The 20,785-nt window shown below is 39.6% G+C and overlaps 2 protein-coding genes across 21 annotated transcripts in view; both read right to left on the reverse strand.

Annotated features, from left to right (window-relative positions):
* Window positions 1-11,988, reverse strand: part of TRIM37 (tripartite motif containing 37) — a 244,159-nt gene extending 232,171 nt beyond the window's left edge. For 4 of the 14 annotated variants that reach the window (XM_072747599.1, XM_072747601.1, XM_072747597.1 and 1 more), the window contains exons 1-2: window positions 11,502-11,988; window positions 9,727-9,828 (exon numbers count right to left, since the gene is read on the reverse strand). In XM_072747599.1, the coding sequence (XP_072603700.1) occupies window positions 9,727-9,828; window positions 11,502-11,522 (123 nt within the window). In that variant the 5' untranslated portion in view covers window positions 11,523-11,988. Of the gene's footprint in view, window positions 1-9,726; window positions 9,829-11,289 lie in introns of all 14 variants that reach the window. The other 10 variants (XM_072747598.1, XM_072747596.1, XM_072747604.1 and 7 more) reach the window with 7 other exon arrangements.
* A 3,474-nt stretch (window positions 11,989-15,462) lies between these two features.
* The window catches only part of SKA2 (spindle and kinetochore associated complex subunit 2), a 63,208-nt gene continuing 57,885 nt past the window's right edge, over window positions 15,463-20,785 (reverse strand). For 4 of the 7 annotated variants that reach the window (XR_011999725.1, XR_011999724.1, XR_011999726.1 and 1 more), the window contains one exon: window positions 16,618-16,755. Coding sequence is in view for 3 of the 7 variants with exons in the window: in XM_072747610.1 (XP_072603711.1) it covers window positions 16,687-16,755 (69 nt within the window). In the remaining 4 variants the exon portion in view is untranslated. Of the gene's footprint in view, window positions 16,756-20,785 lie in introns of all 7 variants that reach the window. The other 3 variants (XM_072747610.1, XM_025996037.2, XM_072747611.1) reach the window with 1 other exon arrangement.

Raw genomic sequence — 20,785 nt, forward strand, 5'->3', positions numbered from 1 at the left:
AGTGATTCTAAGGCTATCTGGATCTCACAAGGAAGATGTTGATAATCTTGACAAAAACAATGATACAGTGACCATCACTGTAAAACCGGTTTTCTAAAAACAAACCAGTGATGATATACTAACCTCTCATAAAATATCTGAAAAAGTCTAAGGTACTATTAAATTCCTTTCTGACAAGTGAACTTATTTTGAAGAATATAATATGGATATATAAATTAGACCTAAAATATGAATAAGCAATACAAAGCTTTATATCTTAAAAGTTTTACAGTTCAGTAATGGAATATTTGCATTGTTTGGTTTCTTTACAATTATAAAATGCTTTTATAAGAACAATATTTCTACAAAACTTCCAATTTTATTAATTTAATCCCTTTATTACTAGATAGGGAACAGCTGTAGATAATATAAAAAGGAGATGCTAAGGTTTTCTGAATACCCTTCCAAAAACAATAGCTTCACAGTTAAATATTAAATGTTTTAATTGAGCAGTAAACGTTTCAAGGCAAATAACTATAATCCCATACCCATGTACTCCCTATAGCTGTTATTTCTATTTATCTCTATTTCTACAAAAGAAGATAAGCTTTAAAAGTCAAATAATTGACTCAGAAATGAAACTTCCAAGGAAACCTCAAAGATTAACAAAAGATAAAATAAGGAAAAGGGTACCTCACAGCAAAAAGTATAAAGCTGGAAGAAAAAAGAGACACAAAAGGATTCCTCTGTTCTTAATAACCTTGAAGATCATTTCTTTGGTCCCTCTGCAAATGTAAGATTTGGGTCAGTATTCTTCCTCTCCAACAATGCTCTGCTAAATTCATAGCACTCTTGTAGGGCTGCCTTTAGCCCACATCTCTCTAGTCTCGTTTTCTATCTCACTCTAAGGGACCCAACAAGGTTAAGTCTTTAGGCATATTTCCTCTTTGCCCAGGATATTCTTTTAGAGAGAGAGAGAGAAACAAGTGTGTGTGTGTGGGGGGGGGGGGGGGGGGGGGGCAAGAGAGAGGGAGCAACAGGCTCCCCACTGAGCAGTGAGCCTTGATCAATTTGGGTCTTGATTTCAGGACTCTAGATCATGACCTGAAGCTTAACCCACTGAGCCACCCAAGGTACCCCAAACCCAGGATATTCTTCAACTATATTATTCCTACTCATCCTTTAGTTTTGTTTATATGTCACTTCCTCCTGAAAGCTTACCCTGATTCTCTACAGACTACCATAGGAACATGTACTTCTACTTCATTGTGCCTGTAATACTTTATTACACTGACTTAGTTGTTGGTGTTCTCTGCCCTGCTAGACTATAAGCTCTATAAAGTTGGAACCAAGACACCTGGGTGGCTGCGGGTTAGGGATCCAACTCTTGATTTCAGCTCAGGTAATGATCTCAGGGTTGTGAAATGGAGCCCCATGTCAGGTTCTGCACTCAGCATGGAGTCTGCTTGAGTTCAGCATGGAGTCGGCTTGAGTTTCTGCCCTCCTCATCCCTCCTCCTTGCTCATTTGTGAACTCTCTAAAATAAATAAAAACCTTAAAAAAAAAAAAAAAAAAAGAGACAATGACAGATACTGAACTGCAAAGCCACCCTGGGCATCACTGAATTCAAGAGTATATTAAAAAGACTAGGGACGCCTGGGTGGCTCAGCGGTTTGGCGCCTGCCTTCGGCCCACAGCGTGATCCTGGAGACCCAGGATCGAATCCCGCATCAGGTTCCCTGCATGGAGCCTACTTCTCTCTCTGAGCCTCAATCTCTGCCTGTGTCTCTGCCTCTATCTCTCATGAATGAATAAATAAAATCTTGAGAAAAAAAAGTCTAGGCAGGGACGCCAGGGTGGCTCAGCAGTTCAGCATCTCTCTTGGACTCAGGGCGCATGATGCCAGAGTCCCGGGATCAAGTCCCACATTGGGCTCCTCGTGGAGAGCCTGCTTCTCCCTCTGCCTATGTCTCTGCCCCTCTGTGTCTCTCACGAATAAAGAAATAAAATCTTAAAAAAAAAAAAAAAAAGACTAGACAGCATGACCAAGTGAGAGTTACTTCTGGAATACAAGGACAGTTAACATAAAAAATCATTCAATATAATACATCAGGGATCCCTGGGTGGTGCAGCGGTTTGGTGCCTGCCTTTGGCCCAGGGCGCGATCCTGGAGACCCAGGATCGAATCCTACGTCGGGCTCCCGGTGCATGGAGCCTGCTTCTCCCTCTGCCTATGTCTCTGCCTCTCTCTCTCTCTGTGTGACTATCATAAATAAATAAAAATTAAAAAAAAAAAAAAACTTCAATACATCACATTCTTAAAATGAGGGAAGAAACCCACATGATCATCTCAACTGACACAAAAAAGACCTGACAAAATCCAATATCCTTTCATAACAAAAACACTCAAAACATGAAAAAGAGAATTTCCTCAATTTAAGTCCACACATAAAAAAAAATCCAGAGTGAATATCATACTCAGTGGTGAATAATAACTTTTTTCTTAAGATCAGGAAAAAGACAAGGATGCCCATTTCACCACTTCTTTCTAACATAGTACTAAAAATTTCACAAGTGCGATTAAGCCATTAGAAGAAATGGAAATCATCCCAACTAGAAAAGTAAGTCTTTGCTTGCAATGAATGACATAATCTTGTCAGTAGAAAACTCTAAAGATTCCACCAAAAACTGTTAAACCTAATAAGCAGATTCTCTAAAACTGCAGAACACAAAATCAACACATTCTTAAAAACACTTACATTTCTATATGTTAGCAATGAAGAATTCAAATAATTAAGAAAATACATCTGTAACATTAAAAAAAAAAAAAAAGGTAAAATACCTAGTAACAAATTTAACCAAAGAGCTGGAAAATTTATACATGGAAAACACCAACAAAAGAAATGAAAGCAGCCCTAAATAAATGGAAAGACATCCCATGTTCATGGATTGAAGATTTAATATTGCTAAAATGACAATATCATCCAAAGCAAACTATAAGGGCATCTGGGTAGCTTAATCGTTGAGCATCTGCCTTTGCCTCAGGTCACGATCCCTGGGGTCCTGGGATCAAGACCTGCATCAGGCTCCCCACAGGAAGCCTGCTTCTCCCTCTGACTAGGTCTCTGCCTTTGTGTGTCTTTCATGAATAAATAAAATCTTAAAAAGAAAAAAAGCAATTTACAGAATCAATAGATGTCTTATCAAAATCCCAATGGTGGAGATCCCTGGGTGGCGCAGCGGTTTAGCGCCTGCCTTTGCCCCAGGGCGTGATCCTGGAGACCCGGGATCGAATCCCACATCGGGCTCCCAGTGCATGGAGCCTGCTTCTCCCTCTGCCTGTGTCTCTGCCTCTCTCTCTCTCTCTCTCTCTCTCTGTGTGACTATCATAAATAAATAAAAATTAAAAAAAAAATCCCAATGGTGCTTTTTACAGAAGAGAAACCCATTCTAAAATTCAAAAAGAGGGATCCCTGGGTGGCGCAGCGGTTTGGCGCCTGCCTTTGGCCCAGGGCGTGGTCCTGGAGACCCAGGATCGAATCCCACGTCGGGCTCCCGGTGCATGGAGCCTGCTTCTCCCTCTGGCTGTGTCTCTGCCTCTCTCTCTCTCTCTGTGTGACTATCATAAATAAATAAAAATTAAAAATAATAAATAAATAAATAAATAAATAAAATTCAAAAAGAAACTTAAGGGACCCCCAAATAGCCAAAACTATCCCAAAAAAGATCATGTACACTTAAAACATGTTTTATGTCAGTTATATCTCAATTAAAAAAAAAAAAGACTCATTTCCTACTTTGAAAATTTGTTACAATGCTACAGTAATCAAAATAGTTTGTTACTGGGGTGCTTGAGTGGCTCAGTCAATTGAGCATCTGACTCTTGATTTCAGCCCAGATCATGATTTTGGGTCATGAGATCGAACTCCACATCACACTCCAAGCTCAGCAGGACGTACATTTGAGATTCTGTTTCTCCTTCTCCCTTTCACCCCACTCACTCACACACCCTCTATTAAAAGTCAATTAAAAAAAAAAGTTCATAGCACTTTTCTGTATAAATAACAAAAATGATCAGCAACCCCTATATCCACCAACAGGTGACTGGATAAACAAATTATGGCATACACATACAATGGGATACTACTATTCAGCAACAAGAAGGAATACTATTGATCCACACAACATACATATATTTCTAAACAATTTTGCTGAGTGAAAAAAGCCAGACATGAGAGAATATAACATTCCATTTGTATAAGAGTCCAAAAAAATGCAAATTTATCTACAGTGACAGCAGTTTAGCGGTTTCCTGGGAACAAGACGAGTGGAGGGAGGGAATGAATACCAAGAGGCACAAAGAAACATTGGGGGATTGTAGATATGTTCACCACCTTGATTGTAGTGATGGTTTCTCAATATATACATTTGTCAAAATTTACCAAACTGTACACTTTAAATATGTGCAGTTTACTACATGTTACTTTTACCTAATTTTTAAAAACTGCAAAGTTAAAAAGAAAACAAGAATCAGTAATTATAGGCAATCATAAAATGCTACCGATGCTGAAAATCAAGAGTCAAAACAACAACAAATACTGGGTAAGAAAAATGGAAGCAAAAAAATGGGAGAAAATACAAAAATAAGAACAAATAATGACAGAATCAACTGAGAGTAGCTGCAAGAATGAAGGAGACCTAGCCTGAAAATACAGCCAATGTTCCCATCATTTGGTTCCCATCATTGTGTACGGAGGTACTAGACAGTCATGGGTAGAGCAATGGGAGTGAGTCCAGTCTTGGTCTGTCAACAGCTACCATGGGACTTTGGACAAGTCTATTCATGGGTTTACACCACTTTGTTTTACCCAATGACACAAGTATCTGGCCTGTCACAGACAGTTAAATTTCCATAGTCAACAAACAGAAATGGGATGGAAGAGAAAGGAAAGGCATACAATAAACAGTATTACCATTTGGTTGGGGGAGTGCCCAAGTCTCAAGGAACTTTGCTCCTGTTTATTACCCTCCCCACTCATCTCTCCAGCATCCTTGTTTTCTCTTTACTGGTTCAGTCCCAATGAGACATAAACCTTCTCAACCCACCGCCTTTTTTTTCCCTTTACAACAAAATTCTGAGAATTTTTATACTTGCTGTCTCATTTGCCTCCATTCACTACCATCAAGTTTTTGTCTGCATTGTTCCACTGAAACTACTCCTCAAGATTACCAATGACCTACACATTCTCAAATACAAGAGTCAATTCCCAGGCCAGAACCACAAGATACAGTTAACCTACTCCTCTCTGAAACATGATTTTCACTTGAACTCTACGATGCCTCTTTTGTGGCTCCTTTTTGTTATTCATTGCTGAATCCTCCTCCTCCTCCTGATCTCTAAATGTTGAGTGCCCCAGAGTTCAGACCTAAAAAATCTTCACCCATGAGGTAATCTGGTGATCTCATCAAGTGCCTTAAATACGGGCAGCCCGGGTGGCTCAGCGGTTTAGCACCACCTTCAGCCCAGGGCCTGATCCTGGAGACCTGGGATCAAGTCCCAAATTGGGCTCCCTGCATGGAGCCTGCTTCTCCCTCTGCCTGTGTCTCTGCCTTTCTCTCCCTCTCTGTCTCTCATAAATAAATAAATAAATAAATAAATAGTCTTTAAAAAAAAAAAAGTGTCTTAAATACTATCTACATGCTGGGTGCCTGGGTGGCACAGTGGGTGAGTGTCTGCCTTTGGCTCAGGGTGTGATCCCAGGATCCTAGGATAGAGTCCCACATCAGGCTCCCTGTGGGGACCCTGCCTCTCCCTCTGCCTATGTCTCTGCCTCTGTGTGTGTCTCCCATGAATAAATACAATCTTAAAAAAAATCTTAAAAAAAAAAAAAAAAAAAACTATCTACATACTAGTAATTGTCTCTAAATCCCCTTTCTCTACTCCAGATTCATATTTCCAACTGCCAACATCTCCAGTTAGATGTATAATAAAAATCTAAAAAAACAAAAACAAAAAACAACCCTCAAACCTGACATAACTTGGGAGTGACAGGTGGTTCAGTTGTTAAGTATGTAACCTTCAGCTCAGGTCATGATCCTAGGGTCCTGTGATCCAGCCCCATGTCAGGCTTCCTGCTGAGCAGGGAGTCTGCTTCTTCTCCCTCTGCCCCTCCCCTCGGCTCATACTTTCTTCTCCTTCAAATAAAATCTTAAAAAAAAAAAAAAAAAAAAAAATTTGTACATCTATAGCCTACCCAACTTGTTCTTCTCCAAATTTCTTCTATCTCAGAATATTAGAAAACCATTAATTCATCCAAATGCCGTATAAAGGGGATCCTTGGGTGACTCAGCGGTTTAGCGCCTGCCTTTGGCCCAGGGCGTGATCCTGGAGTCCCGGGATCGAGTCCCACGTCGGGCTCCCGGCATGGAGCCTGCTTCTCCCTCCTCCTGTGTCTCTGCCTCTCTCTCTCTCTATGTCTATCATAAATAAATAAATAAATCTTAAAAAAAAAAAATAAAGTCCTAAAGCCTATAATTAAAAAAAACAAAAACAAAAACAAAAATGCCATATAAAACTTTCCTCACATCCCATCTATAAGCAAATCCACTGCCTCTACCTTCAAAACATATCCAGAATAGCTCTATTTTTCACCACCTCCACTGTTACACTCTAGTCTAAACCACCATTCACATCCCAACTGGTCTCCTCACTTCCTCTCCCACCTGCCTACAGTCCAGTTTCTACATAGCAAAGTAATAAACAAAATCTTAAAAAAAAAAAAAAAAAAAAAAAGAACTTCTTTATTTATGAGAAAGACAGAGACAGAGAGAGAGAGACAGGCAGAAGAAGCAGACTCCCCAGAGCAGGGAGTCAGATGCAGTACTCAATCCCAGAACTCAGGGATCATGACCTGAGCTGAAGGCAGATATTTAACCAACTGGGTCACCCAGGCACCCCAAATGATAGTTTTTAAACATTAATTACTTCATATCATTCCAAAGCTTTCAATGGTTACCGTCACAGTTAAAATTCAAAGTCTTTACCAAGGCTCCACATTCTATCTCCAAACTTATCTCCTTTCCCTCTCTCCCTTTGTCCACTCTGCTCCAGCCACATTGGCTTCTTTGCTATTTCTCACAGGGACTTTGCCCCTTCTGATTTCTCTGCCTGGGACTTTCTTCCCCTAGATATTCACATCATCCCCACATTTTATTCTGGTCTCTGCTCAAATGTCATCTCCTCAGAGATCTTTCCAAGACCATTCCATCTAAAATAACTAACAACCTGCCCGTACCCTCCTCCAAGTCCCCAGGCTATACCTTACTCAGCTGCATTTTTCTTCACAGCACTTACTGGTATCTAACATATGTCTATTTACCTTTTTGTCTATAAACCAATTATTAAAGAAGTCAACTCGCTGGGAAGTCAACACTTAACTCCAAGTAGGCATGTTCTTAGTATCTGTTGAATGAGCAAACACGTGAGTGAACATTCAGGAACCAAGACAGCTTTAGAAAGATTAGAACCAGATTATCCAATTTGTTAGAATAAAGCTAATATTCTAAGGGATTAAGGCAATGAATCTGAGGCTTCTGAGAAGGAAAAAAAAAATTACTGAAAAACACCAATATGGCAGCAGGATATAAAATGAACCAAAGAAAAGACTCAACATAGATCAGTTAAAAGATAACTAATTATCTAAGCATGAGATAATAGATGTCTATATTTCTCTCCTAAGATGGCAATTACAGAAATAGGTAGGACAGACAGAAGTGAAAGCAGGAGGCAGTAACTGAAAAAACTTAAAAATCATTGGTGTAAAAGGTTTCATTCAAGTTTGGCAAAACAGAAGAAAAAGAAGTCAAAAAGCCCATTTGAAAAACTAAAATTTGATCTGGAACAACATTCAAGATGCTAAGTAAATGCTGAAAGAATAGATTTAAAAGCCATATACACAGAGATCCTAGTTAAATCTGCAAGAGTAAACCAAATTTCCCAAAGTAGATGAAATTTTCCCAAACATTTCTAACTATAGGATGCTAGCAGCAATATATTTTAAATGTATTGCTTTAAGGAGCAGGAGGAAGTAACAGCGGAGAAATGAAGAATCAACAAGATTTAAAGAAATACCCACAGGTCATCTGTATGCTGGACCTTCACCACTGAGTCCAGACAGACTTTACCACTTAATTAACTACAGTGATAGAAGACAATTACCTAATTTCTCTAGCTTCAGTTTCCCTGTCTATTAAACATAATTAGCTATTTTAACAGTAAAATATTAATACAAGTGGATAGTACTCTGCAGTTTCTAAATTACCTTTTAACTTACCTCACTTAAAGCCACCACCATCCTATCCTATAAGGCAAATCTTGCTATCTCATTCTATGGCTGGAGAAACAAAACTATCAAATAAAGGCTGAGTTTCTCAGTTTATGAGTGAAAGAACTAGGATGATATGTAAACCTAGGTCTTCTGCACATGTGTAGTGTCAAAGACAAGCTCCAAAACCAGACTTCCTGGATTCAAATCCAGCTCTATTATTTGCTAGCTGTGTGATTAGAAGCAAATGATTTAAGTGTTCCAGATATTACTCCCAAAAAGGGATATTTATTTTTCTTAGGCAGGAATGAAGAACCACAGAGAAATTTTTAGGTGAAAATCATGTTGGATGGCTTTGATTTTCTTGTAAAGGATATAATCTACTAGGACTAATGTGAGCAGGGCAGTTTTCAACTATGATCTGGCAGATGTGCTACTGAATCACCCCACACACCAAAATAAATTCTTCTGTTTCACATCTTAGGCTTCCTCACAACTTTGAGGGGCTCACCTACATTCAAGTTTTAAAGCCAAGGGATCATATTACTCTCTCAAATCTCTTGTACATGTAAGATTATATGATTTTAATCTTAGCCTCTGGGAGCACCTGGGTGGTTCAGTGGTTTAGCATCTGCCTTTGGCTCAGGTCATAGCCCCAAGGTCCTGGGATCCAGTCCCATATAGGGCTCCCCCATGGGGAGCTTGCCTCTCCCTCTGCCTATGTCTCTGCCTGTCTTTCATGAATAAATGAATCTTAAAATAATAATAATAATCTTAGCCTCTGAACCCATTACTAGCTTTTTCTCATCCAACAGTAATAAGCTCTCCCTCGAGTCTCACAGCACTTTGTTACTGCCTCTTCATGACACTATACATTCTTCTATATAAACAGAGTCCATTCTCTCAGCATGAACTCCTTCAGGACAAGCACTTCACCATTTATCTTAGAATTCCTCAAGCCTAAACACTATGCAGGCAGCCACTTTATAAGTATTAGTTAAATGATTTAATAACATAAATAAACTAAAATTATAGCAGGTTTTGATTTCTAGGCATCTCTTGGCAGTTATCACTGGGCTATTCACCTCCATAGTACTAAGCAGTATACTGATGAATGGTCTATTAAGGAACGTTTTACACAAAATATAAAATTTTTAAAAAAATAGTTAACTTTAGGGATGCCTGGGTGGCTCAGTGGTTGAGCGTCTGCCTTCGGCCCAGGGCGTGATCCTGGAGTTCTGGGATCGAGTCCCACCTCAGGCTCCCTGCACGGGGCCTGCTTCTCCCTCTGCCTATGTCTCTGCCTGCATCTGTGTCTCTCATGAATAAATAAATAAAATCTTAAAAAAAAATAAAAATAAAAGTTAATTTTTACAACACATCCTATATCCACTAAGAGCATGTAAAAAGAAATACAACTTACTCTGATACAGCTGAAACAACAAAGCTTAGAGCAATGAGGACACAGGCGTGCATCCCGCAATTTCTCCATACAAATGAAACATCGGAAAACTTCGGCAATGCTCTGAAAAATAAAAGATCTTGTAAGGTCCACCAGGATTAGACTACCGAATCAAAAGTAAAAAGCATATTTAAAGTAATTCACTCAACATTTACATTTATTTTGAAATGATATCTGTTTTAATAAATTTCACATCAGTACTGGTTGGTCAAGGTCCAGTGTGCCTCAGAACATCTGGAAAAAGTGCATTTTTTCTAAGATTCACAATGGTTCTATTCTAAGGAAAGGACACGAAATGCAAACACAGACTTATGCATGAATATTTTTACTGAAGCATAAATTATAATGGCAACAATGTTTCAATTATAAAAATTGTAACAGCTGACAAAAAAAATTATGACTACACAGATTATGAGTCCCTAGAAATACTTCTTGAATTATGATATAGAAAAATGCTTATGATGTATAACATTAAGAAAAAAACACAGACTGTATGACAGAGAATAAAAACTTTTCCTGCTATTTCCACAAGGGGGGCGGGGGGAGTTGGATTGCTTTACAATAAAAAAAAAAAAATTAGAAAAGATACATATCCTAATGGCAGTATACTCTGACCAAGAAAGAAACTAAAACAGATTCCAGAGATCCAAGTTTCTGCCCTGATGCTCCACCAATTAGCTTGAGCCTGAGCTGCTCCTACTGAGAATTTTAATGGTAGCTCCATGAAGGCTTTGCAAAAAAAAGAAAAAATTAGATAAATAGAAAAAACAGTGTTCTTTGCAAGCCCCAGGTGAATCCATTTAGGAAATAACTGACAAGAAAACAGAATTAAACGCAGGTTGTTGTATATTTCAGGTTTATTTTTACAGTACTCACATTTATTTATACTGCCTCCCAAGAGAATTAAACGCTCCTAAACCAAGAAAACGTTACAAAACCTTGTAACACTTTCGCATGGGGAATTAAGGAGAAAATTGTTCTTGAGTCTAATCATGACTCTGCAGAACAAGAACGAACCGGTGACATGCAGACGCTGGCGGGGAATGGACATTAAGACCACTGGGTGAACTACTTTCAAGTGAAGCGCCCAGTAATAGAGTTGCCGCTAAGAAGAATTTAGTATTAAGGTTCAAAATTTGACAACTACTAAATAATTATGTTCAATAAGCCATCTTTTTTTTTTCCTGGCCTTTACGTAAATATCCCAAACATCTGAAATCAGAACTCACAAGAGCAGATGGTAAAATAATAGGTTGTTCTGGAAAATCACAAATAAAATCATAAAAGCCTATCTTCCTTCAATTTAGTAAGGGCAGAAGTCTTCAAAACGTACCGGTGGGAGGGAATGATTCCATGTGGAGGGAGTTTGGGATCCGCGCATGAACTCGCAAGAACTGGTAGCGAGTGCACGGCATGTCTATCTAATGAATTTGCAGTTTTGCTCTACCCAGGCTGTAGTTTGCAAAAACCCTCTGGGAAATAAGTACCAGTGCCAACACATCCAGAAAACGCCAGGATACGCACCACCTGACTTCGGGAACGGTCAGAACACAAGGCACCTGGAGGGCTGCAGACCGAGCACGACGTGCTTCGCATCGGGCCAGCCTTCACCACAGCGGCAGCGTCCGGGTGGGGGTGCCCTACTAAGAGGGAGGACTGGAGCAGGGCGCCCCAAATAAAGAACGCTCAGCGGGTGGCGGGGGGAAACTAACCACCACCCTGCTCAACCCCCTCACCTCCACGCTCTGTTCATCCATTGCCTCCGGTTCTCGGCGGGGCCCTCGGCGACCCGCGGAGTCCGTGGTCTGACCTACTGGGCGCCGGCCCGAGGTCGCCAGGTCAAGTCGCCGACGAGAACAGCCCGGCGTCCAAGTCAGGGAGCTCTGACGGCCGCCCCACCTGCGCGCCCCATCGCGTCGGGTTCCGCGCCAGCTACCCCCACTTCGCCATATTTATCCGCGCACCCGCCCTAGAGCGCAGTGGGAGGGCGAGCGGTGACCGCAGCTCCTTCCTCACGGCTAAGCCGCCGCCGGCAACCGCGAGGCAGCCACGCGCCACGTGATGCGAGCGCGCGCGTACGGAACTGCTGCTAGAGCCCGGCGGCGCCGGTCTCCGGCTCAAAAGGTGCTGCAGGGAATTCGCAAACACTAACGGTAACCAGGGCAGCCGAAGGCGCGGCGGTGAGGGAAGGCGCGCTGCGCATGCGCGCAGGACGCTGCGTTAGGGGAGCGGAGTGGAGAGGCGGGCGACTAAGTTCCCGCGGTGCGGGGGCGCACACGAGATTTGGCTGCTAGCAAGCGCAGCGCTGCGTGCCTTTGGCGCCGGCTTAACACAGGCGGCTGAGAACTTGGCGCTTGTTTCTGCGCAGCCTCTTCAGCCCCGCTCCCCGGGAAGAGCGGCGCTCCACCGGTCTCAAACGTTAATTTTTATTTATTTATGATAGAATATAGTCACAGAGAGAGAGAGAGGCAGAGACACAGGCAGAAGGAGAAGCAGGCTCCATGCACCGGGTCCCCAGGATCACGCCCTGGGCCAAAAGCAGGCGCTTAAACCACTGCGCCACCCAGGGATCCCCGCGGTCTCAAACTTTAGCGCGCCAAAGACGGGAACGACCTGGACTGCTGTGGGAAACTTACTCCGAAGCCACACCCCTAGGTATTCAGACTGTGATTCTCGGGTGCGGCTCTACGAAATCAACGTCCTCGACAGCCGCTGTCGCTGATTTGGCTGCAGGTGGCCTGTGTGGCCCGCACCTTTGAGAAACCATGGTGTATAGGATTCGTGGCTAGTAGTTCTTGCCCCGGAAAGAAGCCCAGAGTCTCGGGTATTGAGACTTCCGCCCCGGCTACTCCAGCAAAGCTCCAGATTTTGAAGCCTAGGGCGGTGTAGTTTCTCATTTCAGGGTTAGGAGAATGGGACCAGACTGTAGAGGTCAGATCCACACCACTCCACACTGCATCTCTTGCTGCCTGAGGTGAGCTGTCGCCCTGGGACTACGGAAAATGCAAGTGTCGCCTCTGTTCAGCTTTCCTATGTTGGCATCTTCTTCATGCAGTTTTCTGGCAATGTACGTCTAAGATTGCAGGAATTGAAGGTGTGAGACAAAGGGCTTACATCAAATTCTTAATTTGAATTTAAATTTTCCTCTGAAATACTGCGAACTATTTACACTTATCCCAATCTAGAGTGCACATGTAAAGAATCAGCAATATTCTTGAAAGAAGTTCTTAAGTATCAAGGGATTTGGACTATCTTGTAATGGGCAACAATTTTTTTTTAATGATTTTATTTATTTATTCATGAGAGACACAGAGAGTGAGAAAGAGGCAGAGACACAGGCAGAGGGAGAAGCAGGCTCCATGCAGGGAGCGATATGGGACTCGTTGCGGGATCTGGGGACTCCAGGATCACGCCCTGGGCCAAAGGCAGGGCCAAACCACTGAGCCACTCAGGGATCCCCAACGATTTCCTTTTTACTAGGTAAGCCATGGACAGGGATATAATTTAGTAGGATTAATTTGTGACTGAAAAGTTCTTTAACTAGAAATTTTTTATGGTTGTGTGTTTGCACGTCACCATTTGTACTAAAATACCCTCAATTGTACACTTTAATAATTGTTTTACTTAATTTTGGTACGTGAATTTCACCTCAATTAAATTATTTGTGGAACACAGTATTGTACTTGGGATTCAAAGAGTAATGAGAAGTGAAAAAAAATAAGACAAATTACTACATATGATAAATATTAAATTCTTGTACTAACAGATATACTTGCCCAAGAATCCAAAAATGTTTAAAGATTTATTGGAGTAGTTCGTTAATAGTGAAAAATTGGAAAACCTATACAATTAGTTAGGGGTCATTAGTTGCAACCACAAAGTCAGATTCTGGCTAACTTAAGCAAAAAAGTAGTTGGCTAGATGCTAAGCTACGGCATGGGAGTTGGGAAACCTGTGATATGCCTCCTTAAAATCCCTCTCTTAAAGGCCAGGATGCCTGGGTGACTGAGTGGTTAAGTGTCTGCCTTTGGCTCAGGCCCTGATCCCTGGGTCCTGGGATTGAGTCCAGCCTGGGGCTCCCTGCTCAGCAGCAGTGTGCCTCCCCATCTGCCTCTTTCCCCCTGCTTGAGCTCTTTCTCTCAAATGAATAACTAAAATCTTAAAAAAAAAAAAAAATCCTTCAGGGCAGAACTTGGCTGCCTTTCCCCAACCCCGCAAATCTAACCTATTATAGTCTTATCAATGCGTATCAATAAGGAACTGGAAAACTCCTGATATATCCATATATTACAGCTGTTCAAAAGAATAGATGCGTGGCATGAAAATATCCACAATATATTTACAATGAAAAAAAAAACTGCAGCTAGAGTAGGTATAGTATCATCTTATTTTTGTAAAAAAATTATTTTTAATTTTCATATATGTAGAAACATCTTAAGAGATTGCAGATCAATTCTGGAGAGTAGGCATACTTATATTTTTAACTACCTAACATTAAATTTGTATTAAGGTATAAATTAAAATTAATTTGTATTACTTATAACTTAAGACTTAAAAACACTATAGTCCCATAGAAAATAATTACGATGAGAAGTAAAGGATCTAACGGTAGTAAGAGTGAAGATAAAGTGGAGGTTGGATACTATGAATATTTCAGAAAGATTTTATTAGCTAAAGATCAAGGGATGCAAACTTTTATTTTTTTTATTTTTTTTATTTTTTTAAATTTTTTTTTTTAATTTTATTTATTTATGATAGTCATACAGAGAGAAAGAGAGAGGCAGAGACACAGGCAGAGGGAGAAGCAGGCTCCATGCGCTGGGAGCCTGATGTGGGATTCGATCCCAGGTCTCCAGGATCGCGCCCTGGGCCAAAGGCAGGCGCCAAACCGCTGCGCCACCCAGGGATCCCGGGATGCAAACTTTTAATTCCAGTAACAGAACAGTGGCTATTGACAAAATATATCAGTAAGTACTCTGGACATGATCAGTGTGAATATTCTAAATCTAATGGAAGAAGTTATATTTGGGAATTTGATGGAGTCAATAAACGAAGCTTGGGAAACAAAAGAATATATAGAGAAGTGCACAGATAACAATTTAAAGGGGGCTGAGGGAAAGAACCAACATTTAGAAGATAACTGTATAGGAAGTTACAGAGGAAAAATTCCAGAAACTGGTTGTGACTTCTTTATGATGCTACATTTTTCAATTCTACCAATCAATATCACATCCCAGAGCCATTCCATGACAAAAACTTCCCCTTAATATTAACTGAGTACTGAATAAAATGTTATTGAAGTATGACTTATTTCTAATTTTAAAAAGAGGGTTTTCTGTTCTTCAAATATTCAAACTACACGGCACAATTTTAACTGAAGCTACTCTCCCAGCCACTTGTCATGTATTACAAATTTGTTAATGCAAAGTAATATGTTCATAACAAATTTTTAATTATATGAAAATATAATTCTATAACCTGCAGAACTAACATTTGATGCATTTTTCCTAGTCTCTTCAATGCTTCATTTTTATTATACACAGAAATATTCACTGAAGGATAACTAATTATCAAACTCAAACACTTTACCATCTCATTGTGCTTCCAGCCATCCTGACACCCAGAAGTGATTTGCTCAGGATCACATAGCTAGGATTTAAAAACTGCTATTTACATCTCAGACTCCAAAGCCCAATCTTTTTTTTTTTTTTAAAGATTGTATTTATTTATTCATGAGAGACACAGAGAAAGAGGCAGAGACATAGGTAAAGGGAGAAGCAGGCTCACCACTAGGAGCCCGATGTGCGACTCGATCCCAAACCTTAGGATCATGCCCCGAGCCAAAGGCAGACACTCACTGCTGAGCCACCAGCACAATCTTAACTACAAAACTGCAATCTCTGCTTTCCCCTCCCCCATTTAATATAGCTTCAGCATTTCCCAGAACATTAATAGTAATAAGTTACTGGGGCAGCTTGACTTCTTAATATATGGATACACCATGATTTATTTTCCTGTTTACCTGCCATTAGCCAGGTATGTGTGTGTATTGCTAGTATAAATAATCCTGTGATTGACATCTTTGTATCAAGATCTATCCCTATGATGACCTTAATACCAATAGTTATTTAAAAATAGAGAAATTCACACACAAACACATATATACACAAACTGGCAAGTAGTAGTTGCCAGTGATCCTCTGATTTCAGTTTCTTAGCTTTCATACAGAATGAACAATTACAGTTAATACAGGCTGAAGGAGAACAAAGGTACTTTGATACACAACAGGGACAATCTCAAGCAGCATTTGAAAGCAGAGTTCACATTGCTTAACATTAGCAGGCAGAAGGAATAGGGAAAATAAAGTGAGGATGTCACAGAAAATCTAATTTATTATTACTAAAGTTAGCTTTTGTGGAGGACTAGAGATCACATATTAGCAGTCTCATCAATAAAGTAACTATTATCTATAATCAGAATTTTCAAAAATAAAATCATACACATAATGTAATACAAATATTTTTTCTATCCTTTAATTTCCAAAGCATGCTAATTCACATCTGACTGACTGATAGTACATAAATATCCTTTCATGATAGGCCAGGACATCAGTGTTATCCCAATTACACAAAAACAGATGCAAAACAGTGTTATGTGACTTCCTTGCCTGAAATTATAAGACTAAGTTTGTGTGCATATATATTTTTAAATCCCTTTATTCCCATTCCATCCTTTTGGCTAAACTTTATTCATATATTATCTGCCTTGTGATAGTCCCTCTCTTATGAAAGGCATCATTATCCAATCACCCCAGACAAATCTTCTTCACCATCCCCCAATCAAGTGCTAACAAGACATCTTCTTAAATCTTTCTGGAATTAATCTCTTCTCCATTGGAATTCCCTTTTGAAGTCAATTTCTTCATAAGTCTGACATGAAAGATTTTAATTGCTCTGTTGCAGTTTTTTCTTCTTTAGTCAGTGGTGACAGCTAGAAAACAAATGACAAAAATCTTTATTTCAAAATCTTTAAAATCTGTTTCATTTAATTAATTTCTTTTTTAAGTTTCCATAAACTCATACTATGCCTACAATCACAAATTTAGGAAAAGATTTTTGGCTGTCTATATATACAGGGTATTTTTAATGTTTGAGCTTTCAAAGAACTTGGAATTAAGTTGAAGAAACATGACCAATAAATCAAACAGTTTAAGGACTGTAATTTAACAAAACTAAAGTCACGTTTGAATGCCATATTCTAAAAGCATTTTGAAAAAAATATGAACAAAATAGTCTGGAAGAGTCCTCAGAAGTAGAGATGTGGCTAAATTTTGAAGGATAATTGAGATGTTTTTAGCTGCAAGTAACAGGAACACATTTCAAAATGGATAAATAACAAAACATTATCATTGCACATTAAATACAAAAAATGGGCAGACAGACTTCAGGTATGGTTTATTCAGCTCAACGTAAGACTTGGTTTCTTCCACCTTCTCTAATAACCCTGCTGGTGGCTTTATCCTCAGAATGATAGGAAAAATGGCCTGAGCAGTGCTAGGCATCACATCTATACACAATGTTTAGGAGAAGTTTTCTCTTCCCAGGAGTCTCTCAGCAGTGAAAAAACTCAATTTCCTACTTCCAAACGTTTCCTCCTCACATGTCATGTGGGTTACAAACCCATTCCTGAACTAATGTTAGTTAAAGGAAAATCCATTCCACTTGCCAATCAGATACAACCCCAGTAAGCTGAGGAAAGCACCAACTTTGCCTCAAGCACAAGTGAGGGATGGAACATGTCTCAAGAAAACCAGTATTCTATTAGGCAGCAAGGGAGAGAACAGAAGCTGAGAAAACCACCCAGCAAACAGTATCCACCAAGAGCAGGTAGGAGCAAAAGCAAAGGGATGAAGAAAAGACAAAGGGAAGTTTATAAAGGACTTCCACAGAGTACTAACCAACAGGCTAGCTAAAACAAAGGATTGATGGGGAAATTATAGGAGGTACAGCAAGAAGAATCAAATAGTTCTAACTAGGGGATCCCTGGGTGGTGCAGCGGTTTGGCACCTGCCTTTGGCCCAGGGCGCGATCCTGGAGACCCGGGATCGAATCCCACATCGGGCTCCCGGTGCATGGAGCCTGCTTCTCCCTCTGCCTCTCTCTCTCTCTCTGTGTGACTATCATAAATAAGTTAAAATAAAAGGGATTCTCTTAAAAAAAAAAAAAAAGTTCTAACTATATAGGTCATCTCTAGAGAGACTACCAAATCTTGAAAACACCATACCTACAGAATAATCTCTAGAGCAGTGCTGTCTGATAGAACTTTCTGTGGTGCTGAAAATATCCTATATCTGTGCTATCCAATCAATCAGTAGATGAAAAACTGAATTTTTAAATTTTACTTAATTTCTTTACATTTTAATTTACATAGCCACATGTGGTGATTGGGCTACCTTGTTGGTTTGGCTGATCAACATTTACCAAAAATATTCACATGGCTAAAAAGAAAAACAATCATATGCCTTAGTGCAATCCAAATAATTACAGAGTTTTCTTCTTCTATCTCAAAAATAGAAATGGTTCTAGAGAGACTTTGTTCTCTGTGAGTCCATGTTTCTCTTTGTGATAACTATTCAAGAGATTTCAGACCACCTATTTCATAAAATTTCAAATAATTTGTCCAGGAATTAACCAATCCAAAACTCGTAGACAATTTTGTTCCTTAACACAAATGTTTCAGTAAAATACCACACACTCTTTGGGTTTTTAGGTTTTGTGTTTTTCTTTTTTTTTAGAATGAGAGTGTGTGCACAAGAGCAAGGTGGGCAGAAGGAGAGAGAAAGAGAATCTTAAGCAGGCTCCAGGACCAATGCAGAGCCCAATGTGAGGGAGGGGGCTCGATCTCATGACCCTGAGATTACAACCTGAGCCTAAGCTAAGAGCTGGACACTAAACTGACTACACCACCCAGGTGCTCCATTCTATTTTTAATACCTTTTGAATTATATTTGTTTTGGGGGTTTGTTTTGCTAATTTTTATTTTGGAACAAATCTAGTCTTTTTTTTTTTTTTTTTTTTTTTTTTAGTCTTTTGGTGGTCACCTTTATAATTAAGTGTATTTAAATCTTAATATCTTGGGGCACCTGCTTGGCTCAGTCAGTTAAGCATCCAACTCTTGGTTTTGACTCAGGTCATGATCTGTAGGTGGGGAGACAGGGCCCTATTTGGGTCTCCCCACTCAGCAGGGAATCGGCTTTCTCTCTGCTTCTCTCCCTGCTCACCTACTTTCTTTCTAAAACAAATAATCTTAAAAAAAAAAAAAAAAACCTTTAACATCTTCATATTAACTAAACAGATGAAGAAATTTATATATTCCCTTCCTTTCACCTCATTTTCTGTTCTCACCTCCCTATTTGTTTTTTAGTATTATAAATCCATGTGCTATTTTTTAGTATTATCAATTCAAATATATTTTCTGTCCTTGCAAATGAAAAACTATGCATCTTGATAGATCATAGCAAGGTAATACATGAACAGTTTTACTGTTTTCTGTTGTCTATACATAAACAGAGCACTATTTGCCCTAAGTAGGCTTATCCCTTTCTTGTTTTTCATGTTCCCAAAATAATTTTAAAGGCCCTTTTGGTGATTTTAGAATATTTCAGAAGCCTGGACTTAATTTGACTTTCTTAAGTATCCTCACAGTACTGTCCCTATGAGTGATATGCCCCCCCTTTTAAATATTTTATTTCTTTATTTGAGACAGAGAGAGAGTGCACGCTCATGCATGGACACACAAGTGGGGTGGTGTCAAAGAGAGAGGGAGAAGCAGGCTCCCTGCTCAGCGATGCAGGGCTTGATCCCAGGACCCAAAGATAATGAACTAAGCCAAAGGCAGATACTTAACTGACTGAGCCACCCAGGCACCCCTGATATACCTCTTTTAATATTTCCTTTATGAGGTCTACCTTACATGTCCTTTAAACGCTGGGCTCATAGAACTATTTCTGGTTTTATAACTCTCTACAGATGTCATCCTTTTCTTCCACATTTTGATCATGAAAATTTTCTCTAAACTTTCTACTATCTCATTTTTAAAGTAGTAGATACAAGATCCACTATATCCAACATATTGCAATATGACCATCATTGAATCTAAAATATGATCTCTTTTTTTCAAGGTTTATAACCAACCTTTTAGTCATTTTTCCTTATTTGTAATTATACGATTCAAAGTAAAAGCTCCCTTAGCTTTCTACATTCAATATAATTATTGTTCATTGCAGATACTACTTTTAACTGAATGAAGACCATTATAGATATTTAGATGATTAAAAATTACTATTATAACTATTTTCTGCACCATTTTTAAATCTCAGTCAGAAATATAGCAAGTATTTATTGTATCCAATGGGGACAATTTTTAGTTAATATCCAAAATATCACTTTTCTGGGACGCCTGGGTGGCTCAGCAGTTAGGCATCTGCCTTCATCTCAGGGCATGATCCTGGAGTCCTGGGATCGAGTCCCAAGTTGGGCTCCCTGCATGGAGTCTGCTTCTCTCTGCCTATGGCTCTGCCTCTCTCTGTGTCTCTCATGAATAAATAAATAAAATCTTTTAAAAAACAAAACAAATATCACTTTTCTCTTTTTTCACTCACCTAAATTTATCCTGTGCTTCAATAAATTTATGGATTTCTATACTTATATGTTGATACGTACATCCAGAACTATATATACCTAATCTCTTCTAAAGATTTGTTTCCTTAGAACAAGTTTATGTGCCTCTATTTTCAAGTTCTTTTTTCTTTTTTTCTAATAAAGATCTTATTTATTTATTCATGAGAGAAACAGAGAGAGAGAGAGACAGAGAAACAGGCAGAAGGAGAAGCAGGCTCCATGCAGGGAGCCTGACATGGGACTCGATCCCAGGTCTCCAGGATCACACCCTGGGCTGAAGGCGGCACTAAACTGCTGAGCCATCTGGAATGCCCTATTTTCAAGTTCTGATTGCATACTAT

The sequence above is a fragment of the Vulpes vulpes genome, chromosome 2 (assembly GCF_048418805.1).
Source record: "Vulpes vulpes isolate BD-2025 chromosome 2, VulVul3, whole genome shotgun sequence".
Lineage (NCBI taxonomy): Eukaryota > Metazoa > Chordata > Mammalia > Carnivora > Canidae > Vulpes > Vulpes vulpes.